The 19,558-nt window shown below is 46.2% G+C and overlaps 1 protein-coding gene across 1 annotated transcript; it reads left to right on the top strand.

Moving 5' to 3' along the window:
- Nucleotides 1-5,820: 5,820 nt before the first annotated feature.
- Nucleotides 5,821-18,496, top strand: pif1 (PIF1 5'-to-3' DNA helicase homolog (S. cerevisiae)). The gene is made up of 13 exons (XM_088597883.1): nucleotides 5,821-5,921; nucleotides 7,213-7,781; nucleotides 8,170-8,299; nucleotides 8,764-8,889; nucleotides 9,526-9,679; nucleotides 10,104-10,218; nucleotides 10,566-10,672; nucleotides 11,917-12,056; nucleotides 12,896-13,002; nucleotides 13,283-13,370; nucleotides 13,641-13,786; nucleotides 16,597-16,788; nucleotides 17,433-18,496. The coding sequence occupies exons 2-13, from the start codon at nucleotides 7,221-7,223 to the stop codon at nucleotides 17,478-17,480; spliced, it is 1,914 nt and encodes a 637-aa protein (XP_088454009.1). The 5' UTR covers nucleotides 5,821-5,921; nucleotides 7,213-7,220; the 3' UTR covers nucleotides 17,481-18,496.
- The last annotated feature ends 1,062 nt before the right edge of the window (nucleotides 18,497-19,558 follow it).

Here is a 19,558-nt window from a genome sequence, read left to right on the forward strand (position 1 = left end):
CAGAACTTATATACAAGGGATTTCCAAGGGAATTTAAAACTGAGAACTGGAAGCACCTTTTTGCACAAAGGGTGATGGAAGTTTGTCTGGAACAAACTACCCAGTCATCTCCTCAAAGTTCATATCTTCACCTCTTTCAATGAATAGCTGGTCAAGCATCTGGGATCAATTAGCTACTAAATAACAATAACAACTAAATAACAATAACAGATGGGATGAATGATCTCTTGTTTGCAAGAGGGGCTTACCGTTTGTCTTAAAAAGATTTACTGTATTTACTGTATTGTTATGAACAGGTTAATGGCAATCGCAGACTTATTTTGTGATGCAGAATGGAGAATATGAAGGACTTTATGGGCCTTGTACTCACATAACATGTCTTTTCTTACGCGTTAGGATGCACATTTTGGCAATTTTAAGCAAAGTAGAAATAAAAGCAGACACCCATTCACCTGGGAGGGATTGCACAAGATCTACAGTAAAAAGCTCTTTATAACTGTCCACCTAATTGTGCGTACAGATTGGTACTGTTTGTTGAGGCTTGTTATCATGATTGAGCATGTTTTCGAATGGCTGTATAGTTCTATTCGCTGTGCCTGTGCCAGGGTCACATTCCATGATGTGATTTATTCCTCTCAGAAGAACAACAGATTGTAGCCTCTGAACTGACAGGTTCATGTTTCCATTTAGAAATGTCACCATTTTGCCCTACAGAATGCACAATTTTGGAACACAATTGAGTCCTATAAAATCATTTGGAGATCCAGAAAAGGTATTTTATATTGCATCGATGGATATGAGTATCAGCCCTTAATGATGAGGTCAGAAATATTTGTTTATGACATAATACTTCAAGGTATTTGAACTGGCTCTAAGAAAAGTAATGGAGCCATGAAAACACCACATTTAAACATTGGCTGAACACTGAAAAATGATTCAGTTTTTGTTTAAATATTTTATTGACATTTGATCAGTATTGTGAATAGCCAGAGTTAAGAATAAAAAGGCTGTTTTTTTTTGTGGAGCAGACCATTTTTTTTAATATACCATATTAAAACAATTGCATGATTTGCCTGACGTTGTGGAAAAAAAAACTTTTAATTTCTTCAGTGAGTCATTGGCTGTGATTGAGAGGTTACTGTTCTCGGAGAGAAGCAATATTGTTTCCTTGGGAGCTGACAGCTAAGCTGGTGGTGACTCAGAAGAAAAAGTAAATTGTCCTCTCACTAAAGCAATATTACTCCTTGTTTGTAATATCTTGTTACTGTACTTGTCCAGATTGTAATATTCAAACATATATTTTGAATTTTACTTTTCTGCTCCTTAAACACCTCCATACGGTAACTACAAGATTCAACCACCTTGATCATGTCCTTTAGGTACTGCCACTATCGCATCCCAGTGAAGATTTTAATGAATTTGTGTTAATTGACTTTTTCTTCCAGATTAATAAGCTTCCCATGTAAATGAGATGAATCAAACAACAGAAGAAAATAACAGTTACCCCTCCTGCTCTGACTTAAATAGATGTTAAATATCAGCTGTGTAATTTCTGATCATGATCAAAGAGTTGGACAATAATTTAATGTACACCATTTATATTAAATTTATATGCTGTGTTTCAACTCCCTTGTTCTGTCAAACTCAGCTTACAGCAGACATTTCAATATTTTTTCCTTGCTTCTGTAGGAATGTGTTTTATGTTTTAATTTGGAACGAATATTTTCTTCACACATAAGACCTTTTTTATCAGTTTCCCAGAGAGATATAGTAAACAAATAAAATGGGTCCATCTGTTCTGTGCTCGTTTGAGAAGCTCCTTGCTAGTTTTTGACATTTCACACAAACTATCCGATCTTCTCTGACTCTTAGACGATGCAATGACATCACGCTGCTGAAATATGTAGCTTCAGTTTGGGTTCTCTGCTGCTACAAACATTAACAGTAATGCGTCTAAATGCACTGCTTACAGGAAGGCAAAAGTTTAATTGGAATTGTTGCTAACGGTGTAACTGCTGGCTTACTGACGCGATGTATTCCCAGTAGTGTTCAATAACACAGCTGTCAGTTAAGTCTCTCCTACACGGCCCACTTGTCAGAGAGAATTAATAGCACATAGTGGCTGTCAGTAAATAATTCTGCATGTTGTAATCAATACATTAAAAACCAGCTCTTCCTTGCCTCTGTTCCTGTAACTATGCAATGCTGGCTTTCATCACAGAGGCAGTTGTAAAGCAAATGGGAATGTGTGGCAATCTCTGATCACCCGATGACCTGTTTTGAGTTTCAGCAAGAGGATTCCCGGAAAAGGTCGATATTGCAGGGGGAGATGATCAGTTTACTTTTTTGTTTTTTTATTCAGGAACTGTGTTGGCGTGCTCAAGAGGAAGGGGAAGCTAACAGATGAGCGCAGATCCCAGCCCCTGTTAAGCAGACAACCCAGTAAGGCCAGAGCATGATGGAGATCCACACTTGTCATCTGAACGGAGGCTCAGTGTTCTCACAGCGGGGCAGAAGCAATGGCAGGATCTCCTTGAGGGGTCTCTGCTGGGCGATCACAGGGGCTCTTATTTGTCAGCCACTGCACCGTCCCCTCCTTGGCTCTTTGGTCTGATCGGCTGGCTGCAAGCCTCTGTTCCGCACACGCTGACCTCCGAGTGGACAATCAATACTGATTAGGGGTGAGGGAGAACAAGCCTGGGCACAGACACTCGGCAGAGCTGGCAGGCAGAAGCGTTATGCTCTGCCAGCTGGTGCCACTCAAGCATGTCTCAGCCCTGAACCTTCTGATGATGATTAATGGCCCCTCCCAGGGTCACTGGAGCAGGCAGAGCTGTGCTGTACAGCAGGGCTTACTCTAAAACCTCCTGTTCTGGGCTTTTAAACGCATCCATATTGGCTTACGCTCTGTATATGTCTGCGTCTCTGATGTGACATTCTTTCCTGTAAGGCGTACGTTGTGTGATGAATTGCAGTTTGGCGTGAGGGATTCCTAGCAGGAGAGACCGTGGTGTAGCAGAACGTGACGTTTGAACAGACAGTAAGTCACTCAGTATGGTCCCAGGTGGGCCTGTGCTGCGGCCCCCTTGAGCAAGGTACTCCTCTCAGATTGCTCTGGTCAGTGCTCTGCTGTAGAAATAGGTCTCCAGGGCTTTCACTGTAGAATGGGAATTTGCTCCATGTGACCTATCTAGTAAAATAAGTGAAGCAATGGTGTATGTCCTGTAATACAGTGAGGTGCAAACACACATGACACCACACACGTGGTACACTGGAGCAGACTGGGAGGTGTTAAAAGGCTACAAACCCAACAAGCACCCTGCCCACACACGTTCCCATCACTGTGCTCAGCACGTGTTTCTCTCCTCGGTGTCCTCTACAGCTCAAAGATGCCACGGTACTTTCTGAAAGTAGTGGGGTGTTAACCGTGGTGCCGTGGCTCAGTTCCTCTCTAGGTTTGAACCATCTGGCCTGATTTGTGGGGTGCAGCAGGGCTGCTGTGTGTCACCCGGGGGGCTGCACCCCAGTGTGGGGTTCAAGGGTTGCCTCTCACATGAAGAGCACTTTGGGATCCTTTTGGATGAAAAGCACGATATAAATGCGAGGCATTATCATTATTACACTCTAACCTTCTAACCCCTTTTAAGCGCTTCTGTGTGTTCAAGACTCCTTCCTGGCTTCTCTCCAGCATCAAATTATTTGTTCTGTCTTCAAAGCAGTTTTTATTTACATACGACTTGAAGCCCTTGAAATAATAAATCTACTGCTACTGCACTTGCTGCCAGTTGTTAACGCAAACCCTCCTTTATCTCACAGTGCTAGGCAGTGAGAACAAAGGCTCTGCTCAAAAATGTGACATTCATCAAGTTTTAACATAGCAAATATTTACCTTCAGAAACCAAAGAAAAAACGCAATTCTGTTTTTCAGCTTTTGGCAAGGAAAACAATGTAATTAACAACCGTGTACGAATACTTTTTGTTTTTTTTTTATTAAATGACTGCAGGCTAGCGAGGTCTTTAATATTTGTTTGTCAGCTTTGGCAAAAAGATTCAATACTCCTGATGAATTCAGACCTGGATGCAATCGTGTACGATATTATTTAATCTAACTTCAATAAGGTCAATTACCAAAGAGAATTTCACAAAATGTTTTGAATTCCCTTTCAAATATTCTTTGAAAATTAGAGGATGAATTAAACATTCACTCACTTCCCACCCTGTCATGCAGCTTGTTTATGTTACGTTATGTTATTTCACTGTTATTGTTATTGTGTTACTGTCTATTGTCTTATCTTCTGTTCTATTTATATACTGCACCTGAGTGACTCATGAGAAACACTTTTCGCTATACTATGCACCTGTGTGCATATAATGACAAATAAAGTTGAATTGAATTGAATTTATACACAGCCCATGTTGCGTTTGGCAGATTTTGGTAGAACACTCACACTGCTGCATGTTCGGTAAATGCAATCATGCCTGTGTTTGCACCAGTACAATCAAATCTTCAACATCTTCAAGTGAGCTGAGGAATCCAGTTACTCTGCAGGCACTGCATTGTAAAGAATAGCTCTTGTCACCCTACGATAGCTCAATACAGATGTGTGGCTCAGCCTTTGACAGCCAAGCTCATATTTCACTAAGTAGCCTTGTTCCAACGTCACAGAGCAGTAACCCATTGAAAACCCAATCACCCTGAGAACTCCCATCATTGCCACCATCCCTGCATGATGAATAGTTGCATAGTCCTGAGCAGGGAGCAAATTTGTGCTTCATTCTCCTCTGCTATGCGGTACATTCAATTCAATTCAACTTTATTTGTGATTGTACTTACACAGGTGCATAATATCATAAAAAAAGAAGCAGGCAAGTAGGTAACAAACGCTGTCACGCTGTCCTTGAATTTGGACCAGTGTTTCACTGGCATTCACACCCAGCAGTCGAATAAATCTACAAATCTGCAGCAACAAGATATTTATTTTATCCAGCGCCGTCCGTGATGAAAACAATTCAAAACACTCATTCAAAAAAAAAACATGACAAATATTAAAAGGGTAAAAATAAAAACCTCAAATTAAATTGAAACATTCTGTTTAAAACGCTGATAACGCTCTGTTTCGGACAGGAGCGTTTTTTTAAAGCGTTCAAGAAGAATGTGATTTTGACCGAGCGACTTAACTCCTGTGCAGTCCGCACCCCTCAATAGGGGTCCATACATTTTGAGAAAGGGGCAGTTTCGATTAAATGCAATGCGTTAGGGACAATACATGAATCTTTGCTGTGTCGCATTTTATTTCGAGTGTGTACATCGTGTCTTATTGCGAGTAATGAAGAGTGCTGTGTGGGGTTACCCAGCTGTGGGTGGCTGTGTTCATGACCGTGCAGGTTATCGGTTCCCCTTAATTGGATTCTAGTTATGAGCTGCTTTACTGTCGCCTCTGGACAGCACAGAGCAGAGCTCCTGTCTCGGAATGTGACCTGAAATAACATTTCCCCGCCGGTTACATTAAGGAAATAAAAGCCACGGCAGAAGACAGATGAAGCTCGTGTGAGTAGCAGGGTTATTCCAATAATTTTTTTTTTAATTAAATCCCACAGCTGATCGTTAACAACCCCTACGCAGACGCTCACACCGTAATTGTCTATTACTGCTTTCGTCAGAGAGGAGCGAGATGCGGACTTAAGAGAGCGCAACACTGACGTCATTTATGACGCGTTTGGAGGCCGGGCTGTGTGACGTCAAACACCGCCCCTTCTTAGCCGAACCCCTTTCATTGGTTGAAGGGTCGAACGCCGCCGATGTTCATTGGCCGAGAGTTTAAATCTCCTTACAATTGGTAGATGCGCTGACACCGGTAGATTTGAAAAGTGCTTCTGAGCTCCGAGACAGTGAGCAGCTAGTTTGTGCTAAGAGTGGGCAGGTAAGACAAACTATTAGGAAAAAAAATAATACAAATTGCCAATTTTCTTGCTAGTCGTAGTACTCGTTTTTGAACCGTCGGTCAGCATGTTTTTTCGATTTGTTAAATGCCACTGTAGGTTTCGTTAATATTTTAAACGAAGGTTAAGGCACTGTTGTCTTACCCTCATGCGATATTAAATCTGATCTGGGAACGTGGTCTTGATCTGTTCTCCTGGTTTAACCCCGTTAAATCTGATCTGCTTATCCCGCTTCTAACAATAACGTGGGAGCTTTTGTGTCATTGTTTAATCACTTAAGATTGAGCTGCAGCCAGCTATCGTCCAGAATCGTAAAAAATGAGTCACCTTCGAAAAAAATTAAATTCTTTATTCTTGTTAGCCTACCACACTGCATCAACTGACCGTCATTTGCAAGACTTGGACAAGACGGTTATCTCCGATGATTTCATGTTTCGTTAAAGTGCCTGAAACATAAAACATTCAAAATGTTCTTCTTGTATACTCGTAATTTGGTTTATCTGTAACAGTAACTGTATGCGGTTGGATGCATCGTGAGGTCTTTAATCTCAAACAAGTTACGTTTTTTTTATGTAGGGTGTTCCTATTATTACTATTTCTATTGCTAGCGTTTAGCAGATGCTTTTATTGAAAGAGACTTGCTTTTTGAGCCCGTTAGCATACACGGGCGTTTTCTCTGAGCAATCAAAGGTACAGTACAACGGCAGTATCGCACCAGGACATGAACCCACAACCTGTATCCTGTATGCTGTATCCTCTGTGCAGCACTGCTCTGGTTTATACTTTCTCACAGAACCGCAGTATGCAAAAGGTTTGATATACATTGCTGGACAGCTCCGAACTGGAGGCTGCGATGCGTTTACTTGGACTGTAAGGTGTCCACTGCGCCTGTGCTCAGGTCTTTACTAAGGAATGAACCGGTCTGGTAGTGGTTTGTGGCTCTGGGTCAGTGAAGAGCAAGCCACCCCTCCATCCATTCGTTTTCGAACCACTTCATCCAGTTGAGGCTTGCGGGGGATCTGGAGCCAGTCCATCACAGGGCAGGTGCAGACACACACGCACTCTCCCACCAGTGCCAATTTCCCCCCCGACGCCAGTTATCCTACAAGTGTGTTTTTGGACTGTGGGAGAACCCAGAGAGAATCCATGCAAACTCTGCACATATAGCACCCCAGATCTGGATTTAAACATGGGGCTCCGGCAGTGGAAGGCAGGAGTGTTGATAACTGTGCCGCCCTGAGAACACATTTATCCATTCCTTCCTCAATACAGGTCCCACGATGCTGCCGGGAGCAGAAAATGCCGAACTGCGGTGCTGTTGCGCCGTGGAACAGCTGAACCCCGCGGGGCAGGCCACCAAGCGGCAGGTCATCCGCAGGGCGGGGGTCACTCTGGGGCGCAACGAGTTCCAGGAGCTGGTCCTGCGCGTGGACGACGGCCGGGCCCCCCAGAGCTTCCTGCTGCGGGAGATCCAGCTCTTCACCCGCTTCGCCCGGGACGGCAAGAGCACCGTCCGGCTGGTCCCGGACAACGTGCAGGTCCTGCTCTCCGACTGCCCCCCCGACCAGCTGCGCGCCTTCCTCAAGACCCTGAGCATCAAGCACCAGGCCTGGCAGCAGGCCGGCAAGCCCCTGGGGGTCCGCGCCAAGCTGCTGGCCGGCTTGCCCCGCAGTTTTGAGACCATCAGCCCCGTGCAGCTGAAGGACGTCCAGCAGGCCAGCAGGCTGCGGGAGCAGGCCGCCGCCCGGCCAGCCGCCAGGGAGCTGGGGCACAGGTCGGGCAACGGGGCCGGCTCCTTGCAGGTGAAGCGCAGGAGGCCCGAGTCGACAGACGGCAGCCCGGTGAGGGGCCCGTGGCAGGGGTCCGCGGCCCCTGGGGGGGGGGGGATGACCTCAGCGTTGGTGTCCACGAGTGGCAGGGGCTGTGCTCCTGCCTGATCAAGCAGCACGGTTTCAAGAGCTTGGAGCGGGAAGGGTTGTCCTGCTGGTTTTCAGGCCAGCTGAGCTTAATTAGTTAACTAAGCTGTAACTGAACCACGAAGGAATTACCCGATGGGGAATTTTTTTGAGGCTTGTAACGCCGCTCGGACGTCTGGCTTTTTATTTTATGTAGGGCATGCAGTCCTCAAAAGGCCACTTTCTCCACGTTTAAATAAACACTCGGGTGAACTGAATCTCAAAGCCCGCTCCAGGGGAGCCCTGTTTTATTCCCCTATCCTGTGTGCCCCAGGTGAGAGCCCTCCATCCAGCCAAGAAGCCGATCCTGACCCTGCCTGTCGGGAGGAAGCTGTCCAAGGAGCAGTCGCTGGTTCTCAGCGCTGTCCTCAGCGGGAAAAACGTCTTCTTCACAGGCAGCGCAGGTACCGGCGCTCTGGTCAACCCTGTCTGCTGTCCCCACTTCACACGCAGAGCAGCTGAATGAGCCTGCCCAGGTCTCAGGGCTGCATCTCCCGAGCTCCAGCAGTGAGGTGGACCAGACACTGTCAGATATTCTTACAAGCACCAATGAACACCTTCCAGAAATACTTCCACTAGAATGAACAAGTTTTTTAAAAAACTTGACTGTTTATGTGTCAACACATCTATCTCCATTACTGCATATTGACCAGTGTCTGATTCACATTTCCAATTGTTCTTCAAATGTTAATTGTAGCACTTTCTCACTAGTTTATTACAGTGTACCTCAAGAAATAACATTTTTCATAGCGTCTGAATTTATCACATAAGGTGTGCTATCATGGAAAGACGTGTTTTTTGTTTTCACGTTTCTCTAAATTATTTTCTGAAGCCCCAATATGAGCTCATATTTTTTTTTCTTTCTCAGGTACAGGAAAATCCTTCTTGTTGAAGAGGATTCTGGGATCCTTGCCCCCCAAAAGCACCTATGCCACGGCGAGCACTGGCGTGGCCGCCTGCCACATCGGCGGAACCACTCTCCACGCCTTCGCAGGTGGGGGAGGGTCTGGGGGCGGAGTCTCTCGGCCAGGCAGTGCTTCCCGAGATCGGGGGCTGGGAGATTCAGCACTGCGCTGGTACGGTACAAGACCACCTGCTGTGAGGTTTACCACTTAGGCCCAGATTACCTCCAAAATTTCATCCCCCTTGTAACCGATGGGGATGATCAGGCAGCGGGAAGATACCTCAGACCCAGTCTTTATTAACTGGCACTCGGCAGGATAGATAAAGGTTATGGACAGTGCCTCCGGAGTGCAGTTTGCAGGTGGATCGCTGTCTGGTGCTTCAGTCCCCTCCCACCTCCCAGCATGATGCTGGCTAGCTGGCTTGGCGGCTCTCCATGTTCCCTTTGTACTGGGCAGAATCCTGCATTGTGCCCTGGGTTACCACGATAGACGCCCTTGTTAAAGTTACTAATTATCTTCTTGTGGCTTCTGATTCTCTACCTGTCCTAATTCTCCTTGACCTCAGTGCTGCTTTGACACTGTTAATATCTGACCAAGTGGGAACATGTACTGTAGATGCTGAATAGCATCAGTCCGGCTTACTGTGACCCTCGCCGGGATCTACAGTAAGCCGGTTCGCTCCCTCGGTGTCTCACCGTCTCCCCGTGCCTTCTGCTGCGTGGCAGGGATCGGCTCCGGGTCCGCCCCCCTGGAGCAGTGCCTGGAGCTGGCCCAGCGGCCAGGGGTCCTGCAGCACTGGACCAGCTGTCGCCATCTCATCATCGACGAGGTCTCCATGGTGGAAGGGGAGCTCTTCGACAAGCTGGAGGCCATAGCCAGGTACCTCGGTCCGCGCCAGGCTTAGGGGTCACTCGTGCTTCTATTATTGCCAAACACGCAGTGGTTACTTCCACGCTGGAGAAACTCAAAAGAACACGCAGTGCATCGCTTGAAGAAGGCGGAGAGGGGAGTGAATATTCACTTCTTCCTTTGCAGCCTACACACACTGACAGAGCTCCCCACTCGAGCCCTACAATGCGTCATTACATTGAGGCAGCCAATCCAGTTTTATGGAACTTATCGGCTGTAGGAGTTCATCAGCCTCTGGTTTCACAAGCCTCGGAGTCTTTTTGAGAAATGTCTCGTTCCTTTGTGTTGAAATAAGCGTCCGGGCTGGCGAATCATTGGATCAAGCTGCTGCGTGATGGGCTCTTTCCATGAGCAGACTGTTCACGTTCTCCCTGGCTCTTGTGTGGGCGTCTAGGTCCATCCGGAGGTCACCAGAGCCCTTTGGAGGGATCCAGCTGATCGCGTGTGGAGACTTCCTGCAGCTTCCTCCTGTCACCAAAGGCAAGGTGAAGCCCAAGTTCTGCTTCCAGGTGAGTAGCCTAGGGGCAAGACGGCAGGAAGTGGTCTTGCCATGGTTTGCATACTCTAGAGTTTCACAGGGATTTTAAACAGGGCGACTCCTTCTGGATCTGTCGGAGAATGGATCTGTATTGATTTCCTTTACTCGGGATCTTTATTCTTTAAAAGCATCTTGCCATGAGGTCCGTCGATCTCCCATCTCGATGTGACGCTCTGGACTAGAAGCCAGTGAAACCCGACATGAGCAAGACTGGTTCTCCAGCCACTACAGCTAAAACGTTTTCAGGGCGTGCCGCGGTTTCAAGGTGGCACTTGAGAGGAAAGAAATATCGGAAACCGGAAATGATTTTGGTTTCAGGCAAGAAGCTGGAGGAAGTGTTTCCACCTGAACATGGAGCTGACTGAAGTGCGGAGACAGACGGACAAGACTTTCATCTCTTTGCTGCAGGCTGTGAGAGTTGGCAAGTAAGTGCGGAGGAGGGATCTTAATGGTTTATCCAAGTATAGAAAGGCTATACTTTCTACAGAGAAACGGCCAGATTCCATGATGCATAGTCCCATCTTTCTTTGAGAATGGGTAAATGCTTTTCCAGCTTTGACTTCGACCTGTTGTAATATTTCACTTTTTTAAGTTTATTTCACTTTAAGTTCTGTTGAATCTTTTACGATGGTTGTCTTCAATCTTCTGGAGGTGCGGTCGTTTTTGTCTGCATCAAACGTACTGTATGCACTGCGTATGGCAGTCGTTCTCTAGTCCTGGAGATTGGAGAGTGTGATGAGAAGCTGTCTGCGGAACTGCATTAATCTGCTTCGGATTACTGGGTTCATGAAAAGCAGGCGTAGTGGTTAACCCTTTCGTCCAACAGATATTGGAATACAGACTCCCTCTCTATGAGTTTCATGTGCTGCAGATGTTTTTAAACAACACAAAATTCCATTATTAGTCTCTTTCCCCCTGTCATGACAGGTTCAGAAGAAACTCAGTTTTGGGCTCTTTCAACTGGGAAGTTACTTCCTGTTAATACTGCAACAAGAAGCTTTGGCTTGTGATGCATTCGTGCTGGACTAATGTTTTATTGAAATCGCATCCTCCCTTTCCTTCATAGTTTTTCACCCTTTCAATACGTTACCTGTGAAACATTAGGATTCCTCAAGTTCATTTACTTGAAAATCATTTTTCACCCCTTTTCCTTAAAATAAAAACACAACTTCAATTAACAATAGCCTCAAAACTCTCCTTAGCTTGCTTGCTCGCCAGGGCTTGCACGTCAAAACGGTCGGGCATCTAGGTTAGATTATTCTAGCTCTCCTGCATATTGATGGAACTTTAATTACATTACAGCTCCAAGCAGAAATCGATTCCAGAAAGGGCTAATGGAAAATTAAGTGCCGAATCAGGACTGGGAATAAGTTGCACTTCTTTCATGCAGAACTGCCAAAGCTAGGCTGTAGTTGTTTATACAATAGGCTTTCAGGAAATGGAATGGCTTTCTTAGGTTCTTTTAATCAATAATAACTAGGAAATGACCAGCACTGCTCACTTCTCATCTTTATATACCTTCTCTTCCAAGCCAGTAGAGACAGGATACAGACCATTCTCTTGACACTGGGGCAAGGTGGGGGGGAGGTCTTAATATTTTGGCCGGTGAGTGTATATATACTCTTTAAAGAAACTAAGTTACAGGAATGATTTCTTCTCTTTGTCTCAGGATGACCGAGGAAGTCACAGCCCAGTTGATGAACACTGCCTACCACCGTATCGAAAGGGATGGTATCCTAGCAACTAGGCTATGCACACACAAAGATGATGTAGAACTGACCAATGAGACAAAACTCCAGCAGTTACCAGGTAGGTTTGGGCAACTTTGCCAGATGGCATTGATTCTTTTTTTTTTTTTAAGTCATCAGTCCCTGCTGTGTCATCTTCTGTCTGTGAGATGCGATGTTAATGACTAACGTAGCCTCCAGTGTGGAACCAACGGCCTAGAGTACATCCTGGACCTTTCCCCTGTCACAACGGCCATCGCACAGAGCCCAGAAGAGATGAAGGTGTATTATTGTGCTTGAAAAGCCATGGTGATCTGCAGAATTGAGATGCACAGAGTTCCTGTGTGATCCTTTCAGCTGATGAACCACTTGAGCTGTAACAGATGAGAGGAGTCTCTCCGCTGGCAGGACGGGATAAAACTGAAAGCAGGTCTCCTGGCAGCAGCTTTGGCACAAAGAGCAGGTGTTTGTGGCAGAGCAGTAATTCACAGCGATCTCTTTATCACTTCCACCCTTGTTCATTCCTGGATTGAAAGCGTGGTACCTCTCACTTAATCAGCCCCCTGGAAGATGCAAACTGCTTTTTTTCTGGCCGTGTGTCGATAATAATAATAATTGCTTACATTTATATAGCGCTTTTCTGGACACTCCACTCAAAGCGCTTTACAGGTAATGGGGATCCCCTCAACCACCACCAATGTGCAGCCCCACCTGGATGATGCGACGGCAGCCATAGTGCGCCAGAACGCTCACCACACATCAGCTATCAGTGGGGAGGAGAGCAGAGTAATTAAGCCAATTTATAGAGCTGCAGCACTATAAATTGATGTGCCGTGTTGACCTCGCGCCCTCCGTTGGCGTGTCTGAACGGGCGCGCCTGTACCCCCCTCCCGCCATCTGCTTCTCCTGTTCCCCTGGCAGGAGCGGTGAGAACCTTTGAGTCCGCGGACAGCGACCCCCAGCTGGCGACGCTGATCGACGCCCAGAGCCCCGTGGGGCGCGTGCTGCAGCTCAAAGTGGGGGCGCAGGTGAGGCAGCGTTTCTGGGCCGACGGCTGGAGCTGAACTCAAAGCGCCGTGCGTCTCGTACGGGGGGGGGAAAAATACAGCTCATTTTCCCTAGAGACGCAGAACTGAGCCTTCATCGAATTCGAAGATTTTTGTGTTAAAGTAGCCATACCAGGACTACCTCTTGATATAGAATTGATGAAACCCACTATCCCGTAGTGGGACTGGGAGACCTCGGCTCTGTATTCGGTGCCCCGGCTGCAGGCCGGAGCAGTCCTTGAGCGTCCCGTTTCTGCTGCAGGTGATGCTGACGAAGAATCTGGACGTGCAGCGAGGCCTGGTGAACGGGGCGCGGGGAGTGGTGCTGGGGTTTGAGCCTGGGAGCAAAGGTAGGCGGGGGACTCGGGGAACTGGAGGGTTTTACTGAGTCCACGCTACGTCTCTGTTGACGTAAGCTGGTGATGGAACATATTGAGATTCGTCTTTAAAACCTGGCGGTTTGGTCACCTTTACTCCACCACTGCTGAACGACCAGGCAGCGTTCTTCAGGCCAAGGGGAGCTTAAATGTTGTACCCCCGTTGTTTTTGTCGTTTCCTACACCCGACGAGGCCGCTTTCCTTTGCCTTGCCTGAGCTGTAGCCCCTCTCTGCCCCCCCAGGTCTGCCCCGCGTGCGTTTCCTGTGTGGGGTGACCGAGGTGATGAAGCAGGAGCGCTGGATGTTCAAGGCAGGAGGTGGGGTGTACCTGAGCCGTCATCAGCTGCCCCTGAAGCTGGCCTGGGCCATATCCATCCACAAGAGCCAGGTCAGCCGACCTCCTCTCTGCAGTGTGGAGAGACTCCCCCTCTTGGGGAGCCGTGTGTATAAGGAGCTCTTTATGGCTTTCTGGGTCATCTGGTCTGTGTGCAGCACGCTTGCAGAACTCTTAACTTCCTTGACCTAACTGTGTGTGGCAGTGTCTGGTGTTGGACAAACAGCAGCTTTTGTTTTTTTGCATTTAGCCGATTGGCAGCTCTTTGATCACTTGAATTGAACACACAGCGTCGTTTTGTACCTGAACTGTTGCTTTTGTCTGCAATTGCATTAATGCCCAGGAGCCAGAAAACCTGGGCATCTCAATCTGCAAAGTGAGCTGCAATTGCAGTAGTGTTTTGGAGCTGACCAATTACTCAGCCATGTCAGCCAAATGAGACACTTAGTTAAGTCATTTTGGGAGGGGGCTGTATTGTCTGTTTTCAGATCCTTAAAAATAAAAGTACAAATCAATTCCACAGTGTACAATTCCGGAACAAAAGCAACAAAATAGTCCAAGTAAAGACTGAGGGAGTATTTGCATACCTGCTACCTTACCCCAGCTAGGGAGCAGCTGTCCTGCAGGAGAGAGAGACTTCAGTCGTGAGGATTTTGTTTATTGTATGAATGTCTGTGAACCAACGACTTTGTGGACTTTGGGTGGAGGAGAGGAAACAGCTCATTGTCATGTATAACCTTGGGAGGTAGATAACAAAATGCCACACTCCAGTATAAATTATACCCCCAGATATATCCAATATGCCCTATTACATAATGTTATGGGGAATGGTTTAGGTCATGTCATTTACAGGAGGTGTTGCAGTTTACTGTGAGTCTTTGGCGTGCTTTTGGCAGAGCAAGGGTTAATCGTCTGATTGGTCTTTCACCTGTCTGCCCAGTCGCTCTTAGCTCTTTTAATTCCTGCGGTTGTGCTCGGTCAGGGAGGTTTAATACCTGCCCTTGCCTGCAGCCACTGGGAGATACGAGTGCGATTCGTTCAGCCCCTGGGAAGTCCGATCTGGGTGTGCTCTGTGACCACACTGGGCATGAGCCCTGCTTCTTGCAAATCCACTTCCTGCAAACGCTGAGCAAGCTCATGGGGTGACTAGGAAATGGAGAGGATGGGAGCAGAGTGTTTGTGACCACATCCCAGAAACCCTTCTGCTTTCCTGTAAGCCAGTGTAAATTCTCGGCACTGTTAATGCAGGGGCCTTTTATTTGAGTGGCTGATTATCCAGGCTAATCTGTGTTGTGGTGTGATTGAAGTTACGGCCATTTCAATTTGGTATCTGCTGTCACTTCACAGCACTCCATCAGTGAGCTATGCTGTTAGCTTCCTAATTAAATAGGAAAGGCTAAGGTGGTTATTTTTGCTCTGCTGACAATAACAGGGTATTAAGTGCTCAGTGCCAGAACTAAGCAGACAGAAACACAACAGATGTGACTTGACATCACAGTACTAGAGTGTGTGGCTGTAAAGAGAATGAGCCTTAATAAAGGAGATGTAATGTATATAACCCCCCCCCCGTATTTCAATAATAGTTCTGAAAGTCTGAGTGCAGTCTTTTGAATGGGGCATTCTATCCTTTGAAATTGGAAACTTAGGAAGGATTTTGTTATGGAATATGACCTGCGAACACAAATCTATCCTCATTATTACTCGTAAAACTTAATATTGCTACGTACTTGAAATTTCGAGCTTTTTCTTGTGGAGGATCATTTGTCCTGTTTGTAGCAGCATCTTTGGTATATATGATGTGATCTAACAGAATGACTTTCTTTTCAGTTATAAACACAGGCATAACCACTAATTGGCCTTTAGGGCTTTTGTCTGTTCCTGGTTTCAAAGAGCCATGTTGATCAGGACACTGCTGCTGTTGTGAATATTCATTAGTTGTCCTGCACTAATGAAAAGCCAAGGCAAACTCATTTTTTTTTTCTTCGCTGCGCAGGACTGTCTAAACATTAGAGCTGCCTCAAGGCTTCTAAAATTAGGGAAAATAATTGCAAGCAATTCAGCAAACAATATTTGCTTGATTGCTTTGGTATGCATGCAGGTGTGCAGTGATGGTGTGAGTGATCTAATTAACTTTTTCACTTTAGTGCCATCTTCTCCAGCTTCAAATGAGAAGCCTAAGCTATTAATAACCCGAATCAAAATCGCAATGAGTTAAATGTTCTCCTGGGAAAGAGAGCTTCCAAGGCGGGAGAGATTTTTTTTTTACCATGTTATATTACTGTGTGGTTAATGGACATTTTTAAACTCTAGTAGTTCAGGTGGGTAGCTGCGTCAGCGTGCGTAGGCTGCAAAGGAACAAGTAACGGGTTAATTCCATGCTGAAAAGAGAAGAAAGAAAACGCAACGTTTCGGCTGTGGAGCCTTCTTCAGGTGTGAGGGCTTCTTCACAGCTCACACCTGAAGAAGGCTCCACAGCCGAAACGTTGCGTTTTCTTTCTTCTCTTTTCAGCATGGAATAAATCTGTTACCTGTTCATTTTAAAACCCTGCTTTTCGGTGAACACTTTTCAGAGCGGCTGTGCATGTCTCCAGTCTTGGAGGGCCGCAGTATCTGTGGATTTTCTTTCCCCCTCTGCTCTTAAAGGTGGAAATGGGAAATGTTCATCCCTGCTTTAGAGTGATCAGCACAAAAAAAAAAGCTTAATTTCTTAATAATGTTTCCTCTCAGCGGCATCAATGATAACATAGCTTCCAGCATGAAAACGGGGGTGTTTGTCTGTTTTGTTCAGCCTGTCCTGAATTGGAAGTGCGTGTCGTGTACAGTAGTGGCGCTGGCGTAGGGGCTGACTGCCGGTCTGTGTGCAGGGGATGACCCTGGACTGCGTGGAGATCTCTCTGTCGCGGGTGTTCGAGAGCGGCCAGGCGTACGTGGCCCTGTCCCGCGCGCGCAGCCTGGAGGGGCTCCGGGTCATGGACTTCGACCCCCGTGTGGTCTGGGCCGACGCCCACGTGCTGCAGTTCTACAGCCGGCTGAGGAAGGAGCGCCTGCTCGCGCAGGTAGGAGGGGCGCGTTACTCCCGAGACGGGCGCCAGGCTTCTGTAGCGTCTTCCCTGGAACTGCTGGGATCCAAGGAGTTAAGGCAGGGGTAGGAGAAGGAGACCCCCTAGCTGCAGGTTTGCAGGCTCCCTCTCACGTGATGCTCAAATCTCCTAGTGAGCACTAAAGCCCTGTGTATTGCTAATGCAGCAGCAGTATACGAAGTATATTGGTGTCTCTTTAAGTTAGGTGGGGAGCTGCGTCAGCATGCGTAGGCTGCAAAGGAACAAGTAATAGGTTTATTCCATGCTGAAATAAAGAAGAAAGAGAACACACCTGAAGAAGGCTCCACGGCCGAAAAGTTGTGTTCTTTCTTCTTTTTTTTTCAGCATGGAATAAACCTATTACTTGTTCTTTTTAAGTTGGCATTTCACATCTATGCACCATTCTCCTCGACCTTGTTTTGGGGTCTTTTCCTCCTGCATTTCCAAGCAGGAGCCTGTTCCGTATCCCTGCCGGAGCTGCTGGCCTGTGTTGGAAGCCCTCCCAGTTCGGTCACACGCCCTGCCTGCCCAGAGTTCAGTATGATGGGGGACCAGTGTTGTATAGGGCGATGGTGGCTCCAATAGTTAGTGCACTACACCTGCACCTCTTTGTCTTCCAGGCCTCGATGGATGAGTATCTGAGCAGCGAGAACAAGGAGAATCGATGACGACAACCACGGCTGCCCTGCACTTTGTACGCCACTCCTGTTCCAGGAGCCTGCAAGACCCGATCCTGGAGAGTCGCCATCTCGCAGTACAGTACAGGCAGCCTTAAAAGAACACTGAGCAGAGATCTGGCACATGTGGTAAATTCAAATGAAGCACTTGGGTGAACAGTTAGGTCTCTGAGCTCAGAAGGAATGAGGACAAGAGGATAGGGTGGCTATCCTGGACCGGAGTTGGAGACCCATGTCCGACACTGATGAACAATATCTTTGCATTGTGTATACTGTATATATATACTGTATATATTTTTCAGTTTTCTATGCCTTTTTATATCCATGTTTCAGTGTAGGCAATTCTGCTTTTCCTTGTAAGTATTTATAGTAGGGATGCTCAGCTTGCTACCTATCCATTACAGATCTTGGTCACAATCAGCTCCTTTTAGTTGGTTGTTGGCATGACTGACATGCCAATTAAAGAGCTGGTTGCATGAAAGTGCTGACATGAACTGGATTGAAGAGGTCTGAACATGAATATCCGTTATTTATCAGTATTGATCAGTGTCGTGACATATTTTAAATGGTGGAAAAGGCATCCATTTCCAGTCACTGTACATGGTAGTCCCAAGATGAGGACCTATGGTCTTTCTGTCCATTGTAATTAAACAAAGTGTAAACGAGGAAGTCTTGTGAAAAATGGTATTCTACGGTGGTGCAGAATAACCCAGGGTGTACCCTGCCTCGTGCCCATTGCTTGCTGGGATAGGCTCCAGCTCCCCCACAACCCTGTACTGGATGAAGTGGTTAGAAAGTGGATGGATGGAAACTGTCTTGACTTGAGGTTCTGCATTATTTGTTGTCGAATATTTAAATTCTGGAAACTTTCTTTCTATGAAAGATTTAGAATGAGTGTGACAGTTCAATTGTACATTGAATGAAGATATCCAACACAACCTGACGGTTTAACTTGGAAACCAGACTATGTGGAATAAACATGCTAATAAACTGAATATTTTAACCCATCGCATTTTGTTGTTTGTCTAGAGCTGTTGCACCGAGAAAATATTGGTGTAAAACGTGTCGCGGAGCTAACTTGTAGGTTTTGTGAACATTATGGTGCCCTGTAGTGGTGTAATTAGAAAGGGAAATAACCTTCCTTATTCAAACCATTTAAAGCCTTTTCTGTCGGGTAGCTGATTTCAGGTTACTTCTACAAGGCTGAAATGTCCCGTTTCATATCTGGGACTAATGAAAGCCTTACCTGAACTGAACTGCCCAACCTCTAGTGACATGAACACCATAGAGGACATCGCAGCCCTCCAAAGCCCAGGACTGCAGAACCCTGGGTTAACTAGATCAGTTCTTGACAGGAAACCTTCATGCTAATTAAGCACATTGGTTTGTTATTGTCAACAGGGGGACAATTGATCAAGTTTTCTAATTCTTTGGCAGCTGCTACTTGAAAGAGGCCCAGGATAGCACCAGAGGCCGTAATCCTTCAGGACCAGTTCCACAGACTTGATTTAGATTCGTTCTGCCTGTCTGTTCTGAAACGTCTCTGAATTAGTAAGCAAATATTCGTTCACTAATTAAAACGCTGTGTTGGTGAGGTCAAAGCAGAAACATGGAGGATGCAACTTAAACCACATAGGGAGATCTGTCAGTATTTTACTGCTAGTGCCTGTCTCCAAGGCATAAGTAATATAAAATCCAATCCTATGTAAGAAAATTGATATAAAAGGTATTTTTCTAACCTGGAAGGCATAACATCTTTTGTGTGGGTTTTATTGATGATTTACAGCGTGAACTCTTCTGATGTTCTCTAAATGAAATGAAACGTGTCACTAATTTCCTTGAGGTCATGTACGCTGCATTTGAAATTACTTGAACGAGACACTTCCTGTTAAGACTCCTGTACGAGTTTTTTTTTTAACTGAGGGGATTGAGAGAAACTTGACTTTTTGCTGGGGTTCAATAGCTGCTACTCAGCACGCCCTTTAAGTTGTTTTCAACAAAACCGGACGTCTGCTGCCACCTTGTGAAGACAACATTACATAACATCCCCAAATTCTGACGTTTTTTTT

The sequence above is a fragment of the Lepisosteus platostomus genome, chromosome 11 (assembly GCF_059453375.1).
Source record: "Lepisosteus platostomus isolate fLepPlt1 chromosome 11, fLepPlt1.hap1, whole genome shotgun sequence".
Lineage (NCBI taxonomy): Eukaryota > Metazoa > Chordata > Actinopteri > Semionotiformes > Lepisosteidae > Lepisosteus > Lepisosteus platostomus.